This window comes from Salvelinus alpinus, chromosome 10 (assembly GCF_045679555.1).
Source record: "Salvelinus alpinus chromosome 10, SLU_Salpinus.1, whole genome shotgun sequence".
In the NCBI taxonomy this organism is placed as follows: Eukaryota; Metazoa; Chordata; class Actinopteri; order Salmoniformes; family Salmonidae; genus Salvelinus; species Salvelinus alpinus.
Window position 1 is genome coordinate 47,011,400 of NC_092095.1, and position 22,512 is coordinate 47,033,911.

At 44.4% G+C, this 22,512-nt stretch overlaps 2 protein-coding genes across 12 annotated transcripts in view; one reads left to right on the plus strand and one right to left on the minus strand.

The window, feature by feature from the left end:
• Positions 1–22,512, plus strand: part of LOC139532104 (putative nuclease HARBI1) — a 203,731-nt gene that overhangs the window by 99,628 nt on the left and 81,591 nt on the right. The gene's annotated exons all lie outside the window — the stretch shown is intronic.
• LOC139532103 (muscleblind-like protein 2a) overlaps positions 1–22,512 on the minus strand; it is a 77,751-nt gene that overhangs the window by 8,012 nt on the left and 47,227 nt on the right. For 2 of the 11 annotated variants that reach the window (XM_071329247.1, XM_071329248.1), the window contains exons 3-9: positions 18,408–18,575; positions 17,943–18,149; positions 16,437–16,685; positions 12,617–12,670; positions 11,970–12,129; positions 10,464–10,499; positions 9,444–9,538 (exon numbers count right to left, since the gene is read on the minus strand). In XM_071329247.1, the coding sequence (XP_071185348.1) occupies positions 9,444–9,538; positions 10,464–10,499; positions 11,970–12,129; positions 12,617–12,670; positions 16,437–16,685; positions 17,943–18,149; positions 18,408–18,575 (969 nt within the window). The other 9 variants (XM_071329250.1, XM_071329255.1, XM_071329253.1 and 6 more) reach the window with 9 other exon arrangements.

The following is a 22,512-nucleotide window of genomic DNA, read 5'->3' on the forward strand; positions in this document are numbered from 1 at the left end:
AATGCTCTACTTTCCGGCTACCCGGATAAAGCACTAAATAAACTTCAGTTAGTGCTAAACACAGCTGCTGGAATCTTGACTAGAACCAAAAAATGTGATCATATTACTCCAGTGCTAGCCTCTCTACACTGGCTTCTTGTCAAGGCTAGGGCTGATTTCAAGGTTTTACTGCTAACCTACAAAGCATTACACAGGCTTGCTCCTACCTATCTTTCCAATTTGATCCTGCCGTACATACCTACACGTACGCTCCGGTCACAAGACGCAAGCCTCCTTACTGTCCCTAGAATTTCTAAGCAAACAGCTGGAGGCAGCGCTTTCTCCTATAGAGCTCAATTTTTATGGAATGGTCTGCATATCCATGTGAGAGACGCAGACTCGGTCTCGATCTTTAAGTCTTTATTGAAGACTCATCTCTTCAGTAGGTCCTATGATTGACTGTAGTCTGGCAAAGGGGTGTGAGGGTGAACGGAAAAGCACTGGAGCGACGAACCGCCCTTGCTGTCTCTGCCTGGCCGGTTCCCCTCTCTCCACTGGGATTCTCTGCCTCTAACCCTATTACGGGGGCTGAGTAACTGGCTTACTGGTGCTCTTCCATGTCGTCCCTAGGAGGGGTGCGTCACTTGAGTGGGTTGAGTCACTGACGTGATCTTCCTGTCCGGGTTGGCGCCCCCCTCGGGTTAGTGCCGTGGGCTATACTCGGCCTTGTCTCAGGGTAGTAGGTTAGTGGTTGAAGATATCTCTCTAGTGGTGTGGGGGCTGTGCCTTAGCAAAGTGGGTGGGGTTATATCCTGCCTGTTTGGCCCTGTCCAGGGGCATCGTCGGACAGGGCCACAGTGTCTCCCGACCCCTCCTGTCTCAGCCACCAGTATTTATGCTGCAATAGTTTGTGTCAGGGGGCTAGGGACAGTCTGTTATATCTGGAATATCATGTCTTAATATTCTCTCTCTCTTCCCCCAGGTTTTAACTAATTAAACAACAAAGAATTTAATCCACACATATCAGTCACTGTGTAAAATAAGTGGTTATGTGAAAGCAAGCAGTTTGCATACGAATCACATAGGTCACCTATTTTGGATTCAAAACGGCGAATTTTGCCGAAAGGTGACTGGTTTGCATCCGTGCCGAGTCCATTTTATGGCAAAAACAACTCAAATAAGCAAAGAAAAATGACAGTCCATCAATACTTTAAGACATGAAGGTCAGTCAACGCGGAGCATTTCAAGAACTATGAAAGTGCAGTTCCAAAAACCTTCAAGTGCTATGGGTCATACGTAAATGCCAACAAAGCCAAAATAAATGCTTCACAGAGTTCAAGTAACAGACATATCTCAACTAGGGATGCACGATATATCGGTGAACATATCGGAATCGGCCGATACTAGCTAAAAAATGGCAACATCGGTATCGGCCCAATGTCAAAGCTATCGTGCATACCTCTATAACGTATTTACATGATGTAATAATGCCAGGTCAAAATTTGCTCTACACGTGCAACATAGCATTCCTAACCTAGCCCACACAATGTCTGCTGTGTGGATCGAGCAACCAACAAGTCGAGCAGTCATTTGAAAGAGTAAGAACATTTCAGCGAGACAACTCAAAAAGGCGAAATCCATTAAAGCCAAGATAACGGAATTCATTGCCCTTGACAATTAACCGTTCTCTGTCGTGGGTGATGTTGGCTTTCGACGACTGGTCGAGCACCGGTACACACTACCAAGTGCGCTATAGCAGTGACGCTGTTACACGGCTTCACGATATACATACTATGGAATGCCGTTTGGGTCTTTGCGTATCAAAAAAGATACAGTAGCACTGTCAAAGCTGTACAAAAAAGTCAGCAAACACCAGCCACGAACGATGTGTTTACAATACCGGGTTGATAATAAAGCATAATTTGTTCCACCGCAACTTCTGGGGTAGCTACCTTTAGGTTGATAACTAGCTAGAACCAATACAACCAGCCTGAAAACAATGACCAGTAGAAACTGCAGTCATTTTCATTATTCTTAGCAATGATTTAGGAATCCTTGTGAGTATTAGCTAGGTTGCCACTTGTTTTTCACCTATTGAAATTGAACTTCAGTTGATAAAATAAATAGCTAGCCAGCTACTTAATCCTGATGCCCAAAGCTAACGTTATAAGCAGCCAGCTAGCTTCATCTGGCTAGTGAGGCTCGACCGGACCGGGTTGTGAAGCTAGCCACAATAAGGATTAGGCACAATAGTGGAATTTGCAGTTTGCCTTAATAAAAGTATGTCATTGACAGTGATGCAAATGAATACAAATAGTAGAATTATGCCATTCTTTTATTTTGAAGGCTAAACGCAAAGTCCACTATTGTGGCTAATCCTTATTGTGGCTAGCTTCACATAAATGGGTCCGACAACCATCAATCAAATAAGAACTGTCTTATAAATTAGAGTTATTTTAGATGACACCTAGCTATATAGTTAGCTAGCTAACTATAGCTACTGAAACATATTATGTCGTGTTATTTGACACGTCAAATAGTGTTATTTGACATGTATCTTTTTTGACACGCAAAAACCCAAACGGCGTTCCATAGAAATCGTGGTAGAGAATGAAATGACTAAACAAATGAACGACACAGCAAGTAAGTGAAAGAAATAGGTTTTGATTATGTTTTACTGGTAATGGGTCATACGTAAATGCCAACAAAATAACTTGTTGATCAGTGTGGTGTGGTGTGTGTGTGTAACCTTTATTTAACTAGGCAAGTCAGTTAAGAACAAATTCTTATTTACAATGATGGCCTGGACGACGCTGGTATGGGACTCCCAATCACGGCTGGATGTGATACAGCCTGGATTTGAACCAGGGACTGTAGTGACGCCTCTTGCATTGAGATACAGTGCCTTAGACCGCTGCGTTCATGTGGGTGTGTGTTCACTATTGAACTGTAATAGAATGCTAAAATGGCCGCAATTTTTTTTAAATTTCGCTTATCGGTATCGTTTTTTTTTTGGCAAGGAAAATAACGGATATCGGTATCGGCCAAAAATGTCATATTGGTGCATCACTAATCTCAACTGTTCAGAGGAGACTGCATGAATCAGGCCTTCATAGTCGAATTGCTGCAAAGAAACCACTACTAAAGGACAGCAATAAGAAGAAATGACTTGCTTGGGCCAAGAAACTCGAGGAATGGACATTAGACCGGTGGAAATCTGTCCTTTGATCTGATGAGTCCAAATGTGAGAATTTTGGTTCCAACCGCCGTGCCTTTGTGAAACGCAGAGTAGGTGAATGGATGATTTTTTCATGTGTGGTTCCCACCGTGAAGCATGGAGGAGGTGTGATGGTATGTTGGTGCTTTGCTGGTGACACTGTCAGTGATTTACTCAGATTTCAAGGCACAGTTAACAAGCATGGCTACCACAGCATTCTGCAGCAAAACGCCATTTCCGGTCATTTGTTTTTCAACAGGACAATGACCCAACACACCTCCAGGCTGTGTAAGGGCTATTTGACCAAGAAGGAGAGTGATGGACTGCTGCATCAGATGACCTGGCCTCCACAATCACCCAACCTCAACCCAATTGAGATTGTTTGGGATGAGTTGGCCCGCAGTGTGAAGGAAAAGCAGCCAACAAGTGCTCAGCATTTGCGGGAACTCCTTCAAGACTGTTGGAAAAGCTTTACAGGTAGCTGGTTGAGAGAATGCCAAGAGTGTGCAAAGGTTTGATTTGTTTAACACATTTTTTGGTTTGGTTACTACCGGATTCCATATGTGTTATTTATATACAGTTTTGATGTCTTCACTATTATTCTACAATGTGGAAAATAGTCAAAATAAAGAAAAACCCTTGAATGAGTAGGTGTGTCCAAACTTTTGACTGGTACTGTATATCACCAGTAGTACATTTATCATTAATTCCTATAATTTCTAATCTACAATGTATGTTACTTTGTTATGGTAATTTTTGTTAATCCATTCAATATCATTATTCCAGTCTTCCCGTTATCATTGTCGGAGTGGACACATTGTTTGCAGAGTGCACAAGAGTGCACAGCTTTTCATACATACACTTGTAAGAAACAAGTTCTGGTTAATTTCATTCCATTTACCCGTTTTTTTTTCAATTGAGTTAGTGTCTTTTGTTTGGACCGCTCCTGTCAATGTTGAGTAAGGACGCGCACACATAGAAGTTGGCCTATAGGATACCTGGCCTGCACGCAAATGTAGTCATATACATCTGCCCATTTGGGGATCTGATAGTATTTCTGATTGGCTTAACGCACCACCATTAATGACCTGTGGAACTTCTCAAAGTAATGTGTTCTTGAGCTCAAACAGCAAGCAAACAAAGTCTGTTTTTACATCCATTGAGAATTACAATTGTTCCTCAATGTTTTTGAAAAAGTCTTTCCAGCTCTCTCCCTTTTCGATAATCACTCAGCATGAAAGGGGGAAAAATGCAGTGGAAACGTCAAAATAGGCCTACCCGATTACTTCTTATCAGTACTGGAGTTCGACTGAAATAAGTTCCGGTACCCATTTTGTGTGCTGGTACTGTTTATATTTAGGAGCTTCACAATACCTTTTAGCTAATACTCTATAAGAGGAACAGGAGCTCAAGCAGTAGAACATTTGAGGTGTTGGTACTCAGCTCCGGTGAGCTCATGCCCAAGTCAAGCACTGCTTCTTATCCCTTGCGCAAATAGCCTACAGCTGTGTCTGTCCCAAGCTCACTGGTTTCAGCTAAAAGAGCATGATCATCATCTTCGCAATTTCACAGAATTATTCCAAACTCATAGTGCGGAAATATACACTGCTCAAAAAAATAAAGGGAACACTAAAATAACACATCCTAGATCTGAATGAATTAAATATTCTTATTAAATACTTTTTTCTTTACATAGTTGAATGTGCTGACAACAAAATCACACAAATTATTAATGGAAATCAAATTTATCAACCCATGGAGGTCTGGATTTGGAGTCACACTCAAAATTGAAGTGGAAAACCACACTACAGGCTGATCCAACTTTGATGTAATGTCCTTAAAACAAGTCAAAATGAGGCTCAGTAGTGTGTGTGGCCTCCACGTGCCTGTATGACCTCCCTACAACGCCTGGGCATGCTCCTGATGAGGTGGCGGATGGTCTCCTGAGGCATCTCCTCCCAGACCTGGACTAAAGCATCTGCCAACTCCTGGACAGTCTGTGGTGCAACGTGGCGTTGGTGGATGGAGCGAGACATGATGTCCCAGATGTGCTCAATTGGATTCAGGTCTGGGGAACGGGCGGGCCAGTCCATAGCATCAATGCCTTCCTCTAGCAGGAACTGCTGACACACTCCAGCCACATGAGGTCTAGCATTGTCTTGCATTAGGAGGAACCCAGGGCCAACCGCACCAGCATATGGTCTCACAAGGGGTCTGAGGATCTCATCTCGGTACCTAATGGAAGTCAGGCTACCTCTGGCGAGCACATGGAGGGCTGTGCGGCCCCCCAAAGAAATGCCACCCCACACCATGACTGACTCACCGCCAAACCGGTCATGCTGGAGGATGTTGCAGGCAGCAGAACGTTCTCCACGGCGTTTTCAGACTCTGTCACGTCTGTCACGTGCTCAGTGTGAACCTGCTTTCATCTGTGAAGAGCACAGGGCGCCTGTGGCGAATTTGCCAATCTTGGTGTTCTCTGGCAAATGCCAAACGTCCTGCACGGTGTTGGGCTGTAAGCACAACCCCCACCTGTGGACGTCGGGCCCTCATACCACCCTCATGGAGTCTGTTTCTGACCGTTTGAGCAGACACATGCACATTTGTGGCCTCCTGGAGGTCATTTTGCAGGGCTCTGGCAGTGCTCCTCCTGCTCCTCCTTGCACAAAGGCGGAGGTAGCGGTCCTGCTGCTGGGTTGTTGCCCTCCTACGGCCTCCTCCACGTCTCCTGATGTACTGGCCTGTCTCCTGGTAGCGCCTCCATGCTCTGGACACTACGCTGACAGACACAGCAAACCTTCTTGCCACAGCTAGCATTGATGTGCCATCCTGGATGAGCTGCACTACCTGAGCCACTTGTGTGGGTTGTAGACTCCGTCTCATGCTACCACTAGAGTGAAAGCACCGCCAGCATTCAAAAGTGACCAAAACATCAGCCAGGAAGCTCTATCCCTTTATTTTTGTATATAAAACACTATAAAATCACATTTTTGACTGCACTGGGCCTTTAAAAGAGTTCTTTTAAAGAGTTATTTTAAAGTGCACAGTGCACTTCACCTATGTCAAACACGCTACTCCAAACCAAACTATTACAAATCTTACTGTGAAAACACAATGTATATGATATATTATAGATAGACAACTCATGTAATACTGTAGCTGGGTTGTGTCTGGACTGAAGGCATATACCCTGAATCCCTATCCATTGCTTATACTTATCCACTCCGCTTAGATCTACACAAGTACATAGGGGTTAGGGGTTGATATGGGATTCAGGTTTGTCCCCCATATGGAACCCTTTTCCCTGTATAATGCAATACTTTTGATCAAAGCCCGAGGGACGGACGCAGGATGCAGACAGGGAGGGCGTGTGAGGGGAAGGCTATGGCTGTCTCTACAGCTCCTGTAAGACATATACACAGTCACAGCCCGCAGCTGTTAGCTAGTGTCCATGCATTATGATTAGAGCCATGTGTTTCACTAGCTCACTGCGATGATGAGTCAGTGATGATGACGAGATCCACATTGGAACATTAAAAGTGGTCCCTCCCTCAGTTTCTCCCTGCCCCTCTCTCTTCTACTCAGACACACTGGACAAAGCAACACCATCGCCATCTGAGACTGGGAGGCTGCGTGTGTTTGTGTGTGCCATGTGTCCTCCCCGACACGCACCTCGCAATCTCATCGTCAGCTGCCTCACCAGAATACCTTACAGAACAACAAACCTTACAGATGTGCTACTCTGAGGGTGGTGTGATGTTAGGGATGCGTCCGAAACTGCACCCTATTCCCTATATAGCGCACTACATCACTGATCAGGACTCATACGGCTGTATGTGCACTGTAGGGAATAGAGTGCCATTTGAGACGTGCGATAGGGAGAGGCTACAAAATGGCGATGGGTGTGTGTTTCTAAGGTAATCATTAAAAGCTTTAAAGGGGAAAGTCATTTTTCTCCCTGGTCATGGTCCAAAAATAGAACAATATGTAGGAAATTGCTAGTCACGAATGATAAATAGCAAGTGGGACTGCTTATTGAGTTTTGAGGAAAAGGGTGGAGAGACATATGCGTAATAGTAGGCCTACAGTTGTGGCCAAAAGTTTTGAGAATGACACAAATATTAATTTTCAAAGTCTACTGCCTCAGTTTGTATGATGGCAATTTGCATATACTCCAGAATGTTATGAAGAGTGATCAGATGAATTGCAATCCTGTGTCATGCCAGCAGTAAAGCATCCTGAGACCATTCATGTGTGGGGTTGCTTCTCAGCCAAGGGAGTGGGCTCACTCACAATTTTGCTTAAGAACTTAAGAACATAGCCATGAATAAAGAATGGTACCAACACATCCTCCGAGAGCAACCTCCCAACCATCCAGGAACAGTTTGGTGACGAACAATGCTTTTTCCAGCATGATGGAGCACCTTGCCATAAGGCAAAAGTGATAAGTAAGTTGCTCGGGGAACAAAACATCAATATTTTGGGTCCATGGCCAGGAAACTCCCCAGACCTTAAACCTATTGAGAACTTGTGGTCAATCCCTAAGAGGCGGTGGACAAACAAAACCCCACAAATTCTGACAAACTCCAAGCATTGATTATGCAAGAATGGGCTGCCATCAAGTCAGGATGTGGCCCAGAAGTTAATTGACAGCGTGCCAGGGCAGATTGCAGAGGTCTTGAAAAAGAAGGGTCAACACTGCAAATATTAACCCTTTGCATCAACTTCATGTAATTGTCAATAAAATCCTTTGACACTTATGAAATGCTTGTAATTATACTTCAGTATTCCATAGTAACATCTGACAAAAATATCTAGACACTGAAGCAGCACACTTTGTGAAAATTAATAGTGTCATTCTCAAAACTTTTGGCCACGACTGTACAATAATAAAACATTACAGGCAGCAATAATAGGTAATGTGCTAGTAATAATACTAGTGTGGTTGGTCATCCATTTTGAATTCAGGCTGTAACAACAAAATGTGGAATAAGTCAAGGAGTATAAATACTTTCTGAACGCACTGTATGATGTGTAAGAGTGCATTTTCCGGTCTATTCTTTGACCAAATAAAGCCTGGGATTGAATGTGTAATGATGTGAAAACCAACAACTTTCTACACTGAGAATCTCTCAATATAAACCAATTTGAGGGAACAGTGTGAAATAATGATGATTCACCACAACCAGAAATCTTGATGATCATGGATCGACGTCATCAGTCCAATACATTTACGGGAAAGCTCACTGACCACTGAGATGTAAATCAAATCTCATCAAGCCTGTAACGTGGCCACCGCTCAAGGCCTTTCTAAGTGGGGTTAATGGGAGGACTGCTTTGTTTGCTGCGGGCGCTCCACCTGGCAGTGCGCTGTAATTGTCAGGTTTAAAAGGAGTTGTGTGTGTGTGCAAGCGCGTCACCTGACTTCCGCACCCAACTGCACCTTCCCGGCCCCTGCTGACACAGAGCCATGAGTCTAACTAGTAACTGTGCTTATCTGGAGCCATTTTAGGCCTTTCCGGAGACGTCCTTCCTGTCTCTTGTAACACTAATATAGCAGACATGGCCACCCTGGATCGACAGTTTCCTCAAGGCTTTCGTCCTCACCCATCACCGCCAAGCAGAACAGGAAGTCAGAGAGTGAAGCTGTGTTTGCTGACAGGAGCCAACATGGTGGATGGAGATGGAGTGGCTAGGTTTTTTTAGATGGAAAAAAAGTGTATGTGCGTGCGTGTCACGAAACACACAGGTGATGTTTCTAACGCAAGTGAAGAGGAAAACTTGACGAGGAAAACTTGACAACGTAAAGTGGATGAAAAACAACATACATGCAAAACAAAACCTAGGATCTAATGAAACACAAGACAACAACTATTATTTGCAAATGTGAGAGCTCTGAATAAGTGCTTCACTGGGTCATTGTGAAACATGCCCAATAAATTACTAAACATATACTTGTACAGTAGTCCTCTGAAATAATAGTCAACACATTCTGACACCTGTGGCAGACATTGAAATACCACAGTAGCAGACTTAGAGTATGAATGAGTTTCCCTGTTGGGACAATAAAATGTGAATTTAATTGAAGGATGTGGAGGTTGGGCTCAGCCATAGAGTTGGATAGAGGACACACAAAGAAATTGACTAGTTCAATTGAAATTATAAAAGATGAGCTCTATGGACTATGGTCATCAAGCACTTATTTAGAGCTCTGGGACTGGATGAAAAAGCTTTAAAATGAGCAAACCTGATTGGCTGGCGCTGCTGCTGCGTAGGGGACACTTGTGACAGGAGTTGTTGTTGCAGAGATAGTAGCAGGCGTAGCACTGTACATCATGGGTACTTTTTCGGGAAGGGGGGGGCGCCATGGAAGCAATGAACAGGTAGGCAGTGGAGCCAGTGTGGTAACCATGGCAACGGGTGTTGTTGATTGTTTGGTTGTTGTTGTTTTTGGGCATGATGCATATTACAGAGGGGCGAGCCATCGTTAGGTTAGCCCAGCAGTGTGCGCATCACAATGCAAAAGCGAGAGAAAGCATGGGAGAAAAAAAAAAAGAGGAGAAAAAGCTGAATTACAATCACAAGTAAGGAAATGTGGACCCACAATCAGTTGTTCCCAGAGGACTGAGTGAGATATGATGAGTGGTATTATAAGATTGAGATTAACTAGAAATCAATTAGAGCCCCATCAAGATCGAGAGCTTTTCTACCAATTGTATTCACACTCTTTCTATTTTTCTCTGGGATCAACACAGCACAGTAAAAAACACAATATCTACTTTTCAACAAACAATTCATTTGGAATGCCATTTTTTTTATACTAGTAATATTGATAATGTTAAGAATAACACTTCACATTTCATAACAAAATATATTACATCCTAATTGAGAATCATCTCTCACAGGTGAGTTCAAATTGACATGTAGGACTTCGCAGCACTTTGCATTACTTTGTGGCGCTTTTCAGTAAAAACAATCATGCACTCTAGCCCAATGTTCTACAACTGTGCCTCTCACTGTGTCACAACATCCATGAACTTTGTGTCACCTGTAATCGCTTACATCTCCCGGCCTGTTCCCGCTCTCCCCCCAATTTAAAGAGGCTCCATGGTGAAGTTTCCCCTAGGTACAGATCTAGGATCAGCTTCTCCTCCCCCAATCCTAACCTTAAACATTAGTGGGGACCCAAGATCAGAGTCTAGGGGCAACTTCACCCTATTCCTTTAAAAGCATAGTGAGAATGAAAAAGGGAAAGGAAGGAACCTACCAAGGCTGCTAGCAGGAGTCATGCACAAGACTGACCCTGTGTGATCATGCAGTGGAAGAGAGTGAACAGAGGGTTAATAAGGGGAGGAGAAAAACATGTTAAAGAGGAGACAGAGAGTTTGGTTGTAGCCTGGTCCCAAATCGGTTTGTACTGTATGGCATGCCATTGACCATAGGAGTCGGCAAGCGAGCACAAAGAGATCTGGGACCAGGCTAGAGATTTTGGTAGCTAGCTATATAAACAACATGCCTTTAAACAAATTTCACAAGCCTGCAATTGGTATGAATGCACTGTGCGGTTTGACTCCATTTGTAGTCTTATGCCATACATCTGGCCGTGATTGGGAGTCCCATAGGGCAGCGCACAATTAGCCCAGCGTCGTCCTTGTTTGGCCGGGGTAGACCATCATTGCAAATAAGAATGTGTTCTTAACTAACTTGCCTAGTTAAATAAAGGTTACATTTTGAAAAAAAGAGGGAAAAAAGTCTGGTCTGTAAATAAATCATGAAAAAAATAATGTTCTGGGGGTGGGAAGGTAAGATCACACATACTACAAATGAAACTTTTTAAGTGTCAGAGGTTTATTAGCCTCAGATATGTGTGTGCCATCTTCCCAACTCCTATGGTCTCTGTCACAGCAGTAGGAGCTGGCAAGACAGCACACACATTTCTGGGATCAGGCTAGAGAAGGTTAAGGGCTGGATGCTTGGACCATGCAGTGAGAACGAATCAGACCTGGGTTCAAATAGTATGTCTTCTTTCAAATTACTTTATGAGTTGGATCTGGAGTGCCAGATGTGCAGCGTTTGCACTTTTGGTTCAATTAAGCACAGCTAGAGTATTCCAAGAGAAACCGATATCAATTGAACCCATGTGTGGTGTGTACACAGCATTCTGAACATGCTTCCTACACTGGGAAAGGAGAGGAAGGGTGTAAAGGCCATGGAGGATGATAACACTAAAGAAAAGAGTAGGAAGGGAGGGATATGGGAAGGTAGTCTCAACCACAAGAGGCTTAAAGGGATAGTTCGGGATTTTGGCAATGAATACCTTTATTTACTTCTCCAGAGTGAGATGAACTCATGGATACCATTTGTATGTCTCTGCGTCCAGTATGAAGGAAGTTAGAGGTAGTTTTGCGAGCCAATTCCAATTGCAATCTTTGAACAGGGCCCATAACAACTTGATTTCAACTTGAGGAAAAGCGGTTGATCACACTGTTGGTTTAAAGAGAGACTGGCCTCAAACTTTTGGAGAAAATATGGGGAATATCCCATTTCCTCACAAGCTCACCTGGTGAAACCTTTTAAGGGTTATATACTTGAACTTTGCCCTTTGATGCTTTTATGGGGAAACGGAAAGTTAGGGAAGCTCTATCCAGCTTGTGTTCTACATGCTACATGGGTGTGTATCTGTGTACATAAATGTGTATAGGTGTGTGTGTGCCTACATGCGTGTCTGTGTGCAGGTACATGTGCATGTGTTGTGGGCAGGTGTACTCCTTACCTGTGGGAAAGCCACAGAAAGCCGTCTGCTGCTGCAGCTGTGCGTTGGCCAAGGCCTGCTGGTAGTGCAACATACTGGGGTGAAAAAGTGAGCTGGCCCCGTTGCTCTTCTCAAGTGCTGGTCTCTTTGGTAGGGGCTGCAGGCAGCCGTGGGGGAAAGCCTGTACGGGAGGGACGAGGAGACGTTAGATACAACGAGGCGGAGGCCTCAAAAATGACTACATTCACATGACTATTCTCTATACTATAACACGAGAAATCACACTGCTTCTCTGGGTCTTTTGTGGCTACTAGCTACAAAACAGCACAAAGTTACAACAGAAGTCACAATGGCAACTTAGGTTTAAATAACCACATGGGGACAATGAAGGAACTACACACGATATCTAGCAAGGCAATTATAAAACAATGATTTACAGTAACAAACAAATTGATACTTGGGAATTAACATTCTCATTGTTGTTATACGATCAATCAATGTAAAGCATACTAAAAGAATAACTACAATAATCATATTGGTGGATATTAATTGCATAATACAAATACTTGGGCATTTAAAACAGCAAAAAGCCAAATTAAAATTATTGTGAGTTGCTACAGTACATTAAAGAAGCTACATGCAAAGCAAAAGGTGAAAGGTCAAAGTACCAGTTCTACAGTTGCCTCGAGGGGTCGCTTCATTGCTTTGGCAGTCGACTGAGTCTTTAAATAGCAGGCAGCGAGCACATGATGGCAGTGGGCCAATGGGAGTCAAGCGTATTAACATACAGGTAACAGCAAGCAGAGGTGCGTCATGGGGGACAGCATTGCATTGTGGATAGGTGAGAAGGAAAAACAAAAACAAAATAATCTGAATGCAGTATACCACGTACAAAACAATAGGCATGCACATAAACAAAAAATAGTTTGTTGTTTGTTTAAAGAAACATATCGCTAAAGTTCTGAATTTGTACAAAAAAAGCATCTACTATACCTTTGGTTATAAAGTTTAAGAAATACAAAGATTTTCAAATGCACTTATGAAGTAAACAAACTATTTGGATTGCAGTTATTAGTTCTGTAAAGCTAGTTACGTCTTTACAAGTAAATCAGTTATCTAATCAATCTATGTATCAAAATATCTTGGGGTATTATTAATATAAACAATTGACATTCAGTTGGGCCAAATCCTAACTTGAGATCTGTGCGCATAAGTCAACATTTTTCATAAATCTCCAGTTGACATCGTGATTTACGTGAAAGTTTGAGTTATGTTCACAGATCTAAAAAAAGGTAGGATTCGGCCTCTTCTGTAAACACAGTGTAAACGCTTGTTCATTCCATGTGTAACTCTGTGTTGTTGTTTGTGTCGCACTGCTTTGCTTTATCTTGGCCAGGTCGCAGTTGTAAATGAGAACTTGTTCTCAACTAGCCTACCTGGTTAAATAAATAAAAAAACACTTGTACACTATCTGCTGTATGGAATATTGTTGGCTCTGTTTTTGGTGCTTTGGTGTGACTGGCCACCTTGACAGAAGATGATGTGAGTGCAACATACATTTCTCACCCAAAAACCCTAGTCTTTGCTCTAGCCCTTATTAGGAAAGTCATCACAGAATGTGGAGCTCTGTTTATTCTACATTCCTCTTGGATTCTACAGTAAAAAAAGATATATTTGCTCAATGCAATAACATTTGAAGAAGATAAAAAAACTTACGTTTTTTTAGCAAGGCTTCTGAATGAAACCAATCGATGACATTGCACAAAGGAAACATCGATGGGACAACCAAAGCATTTATGATGACTAGGCCATGCACAAGCCTTTGCTTTATGTGTAGGATAATACTAAGATTATTCGGTCACACTTTACATTAATGTACCTTTTATAAAGGTATTAGATATTTTATAAAGTGTTACCGATCATTCCAAATGAATACACCTCAGATTCAGTGTTAAATTTCGACTGAAATGTTATGTTAATGGGAGCAAACGGAGGAGGGGATAGAAATATTATTTTTTTTAATCGGGGGTGGGGGGGAGCAAATGATGACAGCATTCAACTTGCGACACAACAGGCTATGGAAGACAAAATGGAGCTAAATTAAATCAAATGACACCTCAGTGTAAATGTATAGCCTAAAACTCAACACATAGCAGGATCTAACCACCTCCACCTGTTGTTTATAATCTTATGTAGTATAAACTTCTGTCTGGGGTATATTTCCAGATGAACAAATCTTTGGGTAATGTAAGCTCATGATACATGTATTGTTGGTACAGTTGCGGGCACTAAAAAGTGACACAATGCATGAGCAACATGGCACTCGGTCTCCTTTTGATAGTTTGTCACAAAAAAAAAACTGTACTATGGTACAACTTTTCAGTGCCCGTAACCGTATCTAACTTAGGACAAGAGTCTGTTCGAGTGGTTAACCCTCTCGCTTCCGGAACCATATGCTTCCCCCTTCGGGAGGGATCTCGTTTCTTTCTCCTGCTCCTATCCTATCATAAAAATAAGAAATATACATAAGTTCTCCTTTATAAAAAACTAAAACAGTATCTAACTTACTGTACCTTGTGCCAATACATTGCAATGGCTTTATAGTTCATGATACATTTATTGAGAGAATTGCAGTGGGGAAATGCTCCCATAGAGCTGACTAAAAAGCTCTCTGTCCTCCGGTAAACCATAAGCCACGTCGCCCCAATATCTTATCTAAGGTCACACCAGCTTAAGGAAACAGAGCGCGAGTTGTCATTAACTCATAATCATGTCTTCAGCACTGGATGACGTGTGTTTTCCTATTGTTTATGTCCTTTTTCTTTTAGACCCTAAATGTGCTCGAGTCATCTTTTCACCGAGTATCAGTGGAGGTGAGGTTGGGGTTTTAGAGAGCAAGCAGCGATGGATGAGCAAGCTGATGAGACGAAAAGCATGCTGGACGATGCCATGGAATCAGACAGCAGCGCGAGAGCAGTGATGGCAGCGGGCAAGACAGAGCCAAGTTTGCCCATTCAACAGCCACTGACTCGGACCAATGTGGACACGGAGTATAGAGAGGGGGAGGGAGGGTCACAGCCAAGTGAAAGTCCTACTACCAAAGTCTCTCTCTCTCTCTCTCTGCCTCTCTCTCTCTCTCTGCCTCTCTCTCTCTCTCTGCCTCTCTCTGCCTCTCTCTCTCTCTCTGCCTCTCTCTGCCTCTCTCTCGCTGCCTGCCTGCCTCTCTCGCTGCCTCTCTCGCTGCCTGCCTGCCTGCCTCTCCTCGCTGCCTGCCTGCCTGCCTCTCTCGCTGCCTGCCTGCCTGCCTCTCTCGCTGCCTGCCTGCCTGCCTCTCTCGCTGCCTGCCTCTCTCGCTGCCTGCCTGCCTGCCTCTCTCGCTGCCTGCCTGCCTCTCTCGCTGCCTGCCTGCCTGCCTCTCTCGCTGCCTGCCTGCCTGCCTCTCTCGCTGCCTGCCTGCCTCTCTCGCTGCCTGCCTGCCTCTCTCGCTGCCTGCCTGCCTGCCTCTCTCGCTGCCTGCCTGCCTGCCTCTCTCGCTACCTGCCTGCCTGCCTCTCTCGCTGCCTGCCTGCCTGCCTCTCTCGCTGCCTTACTGAAGGGGGACGGTCCAATAATGAGGGAGTGGACCAACCAGAGCCCTAATGTCAGTTTGGCCTCGCATTCATCCATCTCTCTTGATTCAATTTGTACTGATCTGCAGAGAGCTACAGTTATCATTGAGAGGAGGACGGGCATTGTCTTTGTATGTATGATCAAGGGTGAATAAAAGAGCTCCTAGCCTGAAGCTAATAATAGACCACGTTCCAAATGGTACTCTACTCCCTATATAGTGCACTACTTTTGAACAGAGGGCTCTGGTAAAAAAAAGTAGTGCACTATATAGGGAATAGTGTACCATTTGATATAGGGAATAGTGTACCATTTGGGACGCAGACATAGACTGTTGTGGTCGTGATATACATTCGCTTTACCTTCTCTAAAGCCTGATAACTATAGAGCCTATACAATGACCCAAGTGTGGGTTGAGTGGTCACATTTCCGTGAATTGTATAGAAGCGTCCAAAATAGTATTCTAGGGAGGTGGTATAAAAACTCTATGGAATAATAAAGCAGTGCTCCACATTTTATGTACTTGTGTTCTTTTCTAGATGTGTAAAGTAGAACTTTTGAAGATTCTAGTGTGTGTACTCTACCAAACTAGTCGTCTATAGTTGATTACATATTATAAACATTAGAAATGATATTTTTTGATCTGGCCCTTTGTCAGGTGTGCTGTCTGACATTGCTGGGGCTACAAAAGTCTTGTAACTTTCCCAAAAGTCCAAGGTTTTCCAGAAATTACAGTTCAAGGATTCCCTCCTGACTTCAGGAATATTTCAACAAGGATTTCTGGAAAACCAGGGAATTTGGAAAAGTTAGCAGATTTTTGCAAACCTACTTTAGTGCTGTGCTCACTACTCTACATGCTGTGAGGGCGGCGGAGGGTCTCACCATGGCAGCAGCTTGCGCGGCCACGGCCGTCTGGTTGGCCTGGTGCTGCGCAGCCTTGATCTTGGCCTGCAGGTGGGCCGGCGGGTGGAAATACTTGCACTTCTCCCGGGAGCAGCGTGACTTGATGTAGTCCATGCACACGGTCACCGTGTTGTCGCTAGTGTCAATCATAGGGCTGTCGCTGGGGTGAGCGAAGCGGCAGTCCGTCTCGCCACGCGCGCAGTTGCCCCGCTGGAACTCCCGGCACACCTGGGAACGAGGGTGGGGTGCACACGGACAAACAGACATGCACACGTACATACATGGACAGACACACGCAGAATCACACACACACACAAATGGACAGACATGCACAGTGACAGATATAGACACACAAATATTAGCTTAATATATCATACCATATAATACACATACCAATAACATTTCAACAACATTTCATTATGTTCATAACTATGGACTGAATAATGAACAGATTGAGGTGTTTATCTATTCAAAGCCTGGGTGTAGTCAATCACAGGGGGCTTCACTCACAGCCTGGGATGTAAAACATAACACCGCACACTCACTAAGTGTGGGGAGAACACGCACGCACGAGCACGCAAACACACACACACGCAAAGACACACAAAGCATGGAGAGATCACACACAAACACGCAGAAGGCGGTAAACAGTCTCACTTAGTGTGGGAGTGTCCCCATTCCTCAGTGGAACATGGCCTCTCATTAGCAACCACATCGCTCTGTTGCTAAGTGACGGTACTTTGTGGAAAACACACAATACACCTACACTCCCAGGTCTGTCTGTGCTTGCCATCCTTACAAGGATATTCTTTGTTTTCATTAACTCACAATTGCCTCGGTGCTTTGTTTTGGTATAAACAAAACCCCCATTGAAATAATCTCATCTATCTTAAATAAAATAAAAATGTAAAATCTACTTAACTAGGCAAGTCAGTTAAGAACAAATTCTTATTTACAATGACGGCCTAGGAACAGTGGGTTAACTGCCTTGTTCAGGGGCAGAACGACAGGTTGACCTTGTCAGCTCGGGGATTCGATGCACCAACCTTTTGGTTACTGGCCCATGCTCTAACCACTAGACTACCTGTCGCCCCGTTAATCAACGGTGAGGTATAGAATTCTGTTGGCCAGCGCTCAAGTTCTTTAAGTGATCTATTCTTTTAAAGTAAAGGTGTGTGGAAAGGGAGTATGTAAAATATAAGTTTTATATCTCTAATGGTTAGGACTAGGTAAAATAAGATCTGTGATAAGGGGTAACTTCCACCTCAACCTAGGTGGGTAAGGATGGTGTCGTAAGATAATTATGGAGAGGCTTTCCCAACCCCCTCGAAGGGCAAACTCTTGATTCCTCGTATCGTGACTGCCCAGAGGCCGGCTCTCCTAACTCCTGGTATTGTACTTGGTTAGTTTGTGATGTCTCCTAACTGCTAATATACTACGATATACTATGATTTCTGGTATTGTTATTGGTTAGTGGTGGTGTACCTCCAGCTTGTCCGTGCGTAGAAGCTTCTGGTTGGAGGAGGAGCTCTGCATGGAGCAGGGTTGGCTGCCGGGGACGATGATACTATGGGTGCTGGGCTGGAGCATCTCGCTGGGCATCATGCCCATGCTGTGGGTCATGTGGGTCAGGTAGGGAGCGTAGCTTAGCCCCGGGCTGGAGCCCAGCCCCTGGCTAATAGGAAACGACTGCTACCGAGAAATAGGGGGCGAGAAGGGTGGGGAAGATGGGAGACCGAGAGGGACAGAAATGTTAAATAGGTGAGAGAGAGAGACGGCAGGGGGAGAGAAAGGCAGAGAGAGAAGAGGTTGGATGGAGGAAGAGAGAAAGGGAGAGACCCCGAAAGTGATAGAGTAAGAAGAGAGAGAGAGATGTAGAGAGAAAAGAGAGAAATAAACAACTGGACACATGGGGGGTAGTAACGCATAGTTGTCACCATCGTTACTCACCATGGTAGGCTGCATGGTCGTGCCAGGGAACATGAAAGGGATCTGTTGAGCCATCATGGCTGCTGCAGTCTTCTGTTGTATGAGGTTGTTGCGGCCGTTGATCTCCAGCTGGGTCTTCAGGTGGGCCGGGGGGTGGAGGTATTTGCAGTTCTCCCGCGTACATCGGCCCTGAAAATGTATTTTTTAATTTTTTTTATTTAACACAAGTTAAAGACCCTGATCGGGTTGTCACAACAGAAATACAGAACGTGCCTAAAGGAAACCAAGAGCGGCGCAGCTAAACTAAAGCCGTAGATTATGAATAAACCAGAGGTTAGGCGTATAGTCAGTCAGAGGTTAGGCGTATAGTCAGTCAGAGGTTAGGCGTATAGTCAGTCAGAGGTTAGGCGTATAGTCAGTCAGAGGTTAGGCGTATGGTCAGTCAGAGGTTAGGCGTATAGTCAGTCAGAGGTTAGGCGTATAGTCAGTCAGAGGTTAGGCGTATGGTCAGAGGTTAGGCGTATGGTCAGAGGTTAGGCGTATGGTCAGAGGTTAGGCGTATGGTCAGAGGTTAGGCGTATGGTCAGAGGTTAGGCGTATGGTCAGAGGTTAGGCGTATGGTCAGAGGTTAGGCGTATGGTCAGAGGTTAGGCGTATGGTCAGAGGTTAGGCGTATGGTCAGAGGTTAGGCATATGGTCAGAGGTTAGGCATATGGTCAGAGGTTAGGCATATGGTCAGAGGTTAGGCATATGGTCAGAGGTTAGGCATATGGTCAGAGGTTAGGCATATGGTCAGAGGTTAGGCATATGCAGACAGTCTTCAATACATTGAATACTGAGGGGGACATTGATATTCACAGCTGATGCTTTTGCAGAAGCTAATGGGGATCCTAATATCAAATGACGAGAAGTTGTGCGTATTGGCCTCAGCAGCCCGGTGGGGCTGTGAGTAGCGAGTTCAAAGGTTTGCGCTTGATGGCTAACTGCTTCAATAAAGGATCTTTAACACCTTACAATGTGTGGCTTTGGCTTCAACGTGTGTTAGCAAGATAATGACGCCAGAGATGGAACAAGGCGCCAGATGTTTCACCAGATGTATAAATCTGAAGCATCCGGTATCTATCTCCTGCTGTTGAAATGCCTCACCTCAACACCACCAGGCAGTAAGGGAAGAGCAGTGACCCAATTAGCAGAGCATCAACGCCCCAGTCACGGGTCTATGCTGAAATAGGACAACCTCCCTACCAGTCCACTGACAAACCAGCATACAGCCAGCCGCTCTCCATGCACACGCCGCCTAGCTGGCGCTGACCTCCAAAATAGTTCCACTGCGGTTACTACTGCAGTATGCTAACAACAATATTGTATGGTTTGCAGTAAATGTTAGGATGAGCCTAATGATGACCTTAGACGTGTTTTGCTTGTGATTATTTTGGATTGAGCCGCTAAACATACACTAAATGAAGGCTGAAGGGATCTGTGTAGCCAGTGGTGTCATGTCCATACAGGGCAAAGGCACGTGCTCCCTCAGATTTGTCCTGTTTTAAAAATTCTCAGACGTTAAATTACAATATATATATTTTTAAGCCCACATAGTATCATAATTATTTACAAAAATATCTATCAGTGGTATTTTGAGGAACGTGCCCTCTGACTGGACCAGGCAAAGAGTACCCCCCCACACCCCATTGTCCCTAGTAAGTGGTTCTTTCCAAGGTGCACAGAGCAAAGGGATGCCTAGGCAAGACGCTAGATACTCAATGGAGGAGATAGGGTGTAGAGTGACACACACAAATAAAACAAATGTTTTGTTGTGTCTCTGCAACACTAGCCACATAGCAGTTTTATGAAGTTGGCTTTAGCTAGCTAGATTTGGAACCTATCTCCCAACTTCATACCTAGTTATAAATCAAGTCAGAGTAGCTTTTCTAACTATCTTAGCTGGCATGTCTGCTGGCAAGGTTGCATAATGATTATGGCTCTAGATTGTGGGAAAAAAGCTGTTTCAGATGTTTGAAAAATAAAAGAAATTCTCCAACTTCCCGAAAGGAGTACCACCCCCCTCCATCCTCACGTACTTCGTGAACACTCTAAAATAATGGGTACGTGACGCCTCTGCTTTTAGCCAAGGCAACATGTCAGAGAAGATGAAGTGGACCGCATTCTAGATTACAGAATATTTTTCTTGACATCACATGTCAACATCAACCCTGTAAGGGTGGTTGTAAATCTGAACCACACTTTATTTATGGTTCCCCCGTTTCAACATCCAGTTTATTGTTCCGGTCACGAACATGAGCGGACCTTTATTCAAGGAGGGGTTATTGGACCCGGGGAGTCCGCAGAACAAATAACATGTAATCACGCTGGTCAGCCGGGTGTTGTCAGCCCGAGAGGAAAATAGAAACCTGATGAAAAGTGCTTGTTTTCTACCCCACTGTGATACAAAAGCACCAGTGAGAGCATCAAACTAAGAGCAGCCATTCACACTGATTTGATTTGGGACATGAAGTTAGGCATAGAAGACCAACCTAGGGCCGAGCTGAGGCCAACAAAGCTGTATGTGTGAAGGTATGCCTTATTTATGTAAGAAACTAGCTATAGCTAGATATATGATTATAAGTACTAAACCCATCATACAATCATCACTAAGACAAGTCTGGGGCAAAGTAGGCTACACTGTTAAAAACAAACACTGATAGTTATCTATCATCACGGGATTAATGCAGAGTTATTTTTTGCTTCGGTGGATAAAACATAGTGCATGATTGTGTTCCTTTTCTATCAGGCCTATCCTTCAAATAACTCATATTTCAGGATATGAATGTAATTTTCCCTAGTGGAGGGGCACAGAGGTCTTGGTTTAGTGTGGGGGAAGTCAAGTCACCCGTCGGATGGGGTGCCACTGGGCTGCACTCTACGCCCCCTTCAGTTTCTACAGCTGGTTCGTGCCAGTGCTGCACTGTACTCCTCAGTTTCTCTACTGGCACAGGATATCCCTCCTCCTCCTCCTCCTCTCCACTCCATCCCCAGCCAAAGAATAATGTTATCGCTGCGCCTCGCAGCCAAGAGCCTGAGAGGTGTCAAAACCAATCAGAGCCTCTCTCACTGACGCCACTCTAGGCAGACAGACTCCATGGCGACTGCTGGGAGGGGAAGAGTGATGGGGGATGTGGTGCTGCTGAGGCTGAGCTTTGGATGCCTTCCCTGTGACGATGGCCTGAAGGGCATTAGATAGTGCTGTGACCCCTGACAATCACACGCATGAGTAGGGCCGTGACCACCTGGACCAAACCCCAGAACCTAGTTATAGCCTATTTTCTGTGGTCAGGGAAAAACTCAGAAAATCCTGGGTTGCTTGTTTAGAAACAAGCCACATGACAACAATGCTTTCTTTGTGACATTTTGCAGCCAGTGTCGTGATTGATTCAATGCATTCGGTGCCAGTTTTGAGCATCGTTACTCACCATTTGAGGGAGGAGTTAAGCAGCCATAAAAAACACTTGGTGAGAGCGTTTCATTTGACACATTAGAAAGGATGGGGTTATATTCATAAGTGTGGTGCACAGCGGTCAATATGCTCTCCCTCCACATTACTTCTGCTTATTAGCATTGACGGAGCGGTGTAAATTTTAACAAGCGTTATTAAATGATAATCACAGGGTCCTTTTCAGTCAGGTACTAATTAACTTACAGCCCACTGGCTCTCTAAGTCACAGCGATGCTGGGTAGTACACTTATGCAGTAAGCACACGTGAGATGACGCAAGCAGGGTCGGTCTGTTCAGAGGGAGTCGTGCCACTGACTCTGCAGATGAGAAGACTAGAGGAGCGTTTCTGGCTGGCTCCACTCTCTGAGCAGAGCTGCCGGAGAGCGCCCCGGAGCGTTCCTCGTGTAACAATGACATCGCTAAAAAGCTGCCTGTCTCAGATGATGAAAAACTGAGCGAGAGAGACTGTCATTAGAGCTCGAGTCAGATGTTATCTTGCCCAGCGGGGGAATAGAGAGAGGCCCCGTTGTCTTAACCACCCACACTGACGGAGCAAGAATCTATTCATCCTCACCATCACATCGGAGCACGCATTTATGAAAAGGGGCTTTTGAAACCTGAGGCACATGATTACCC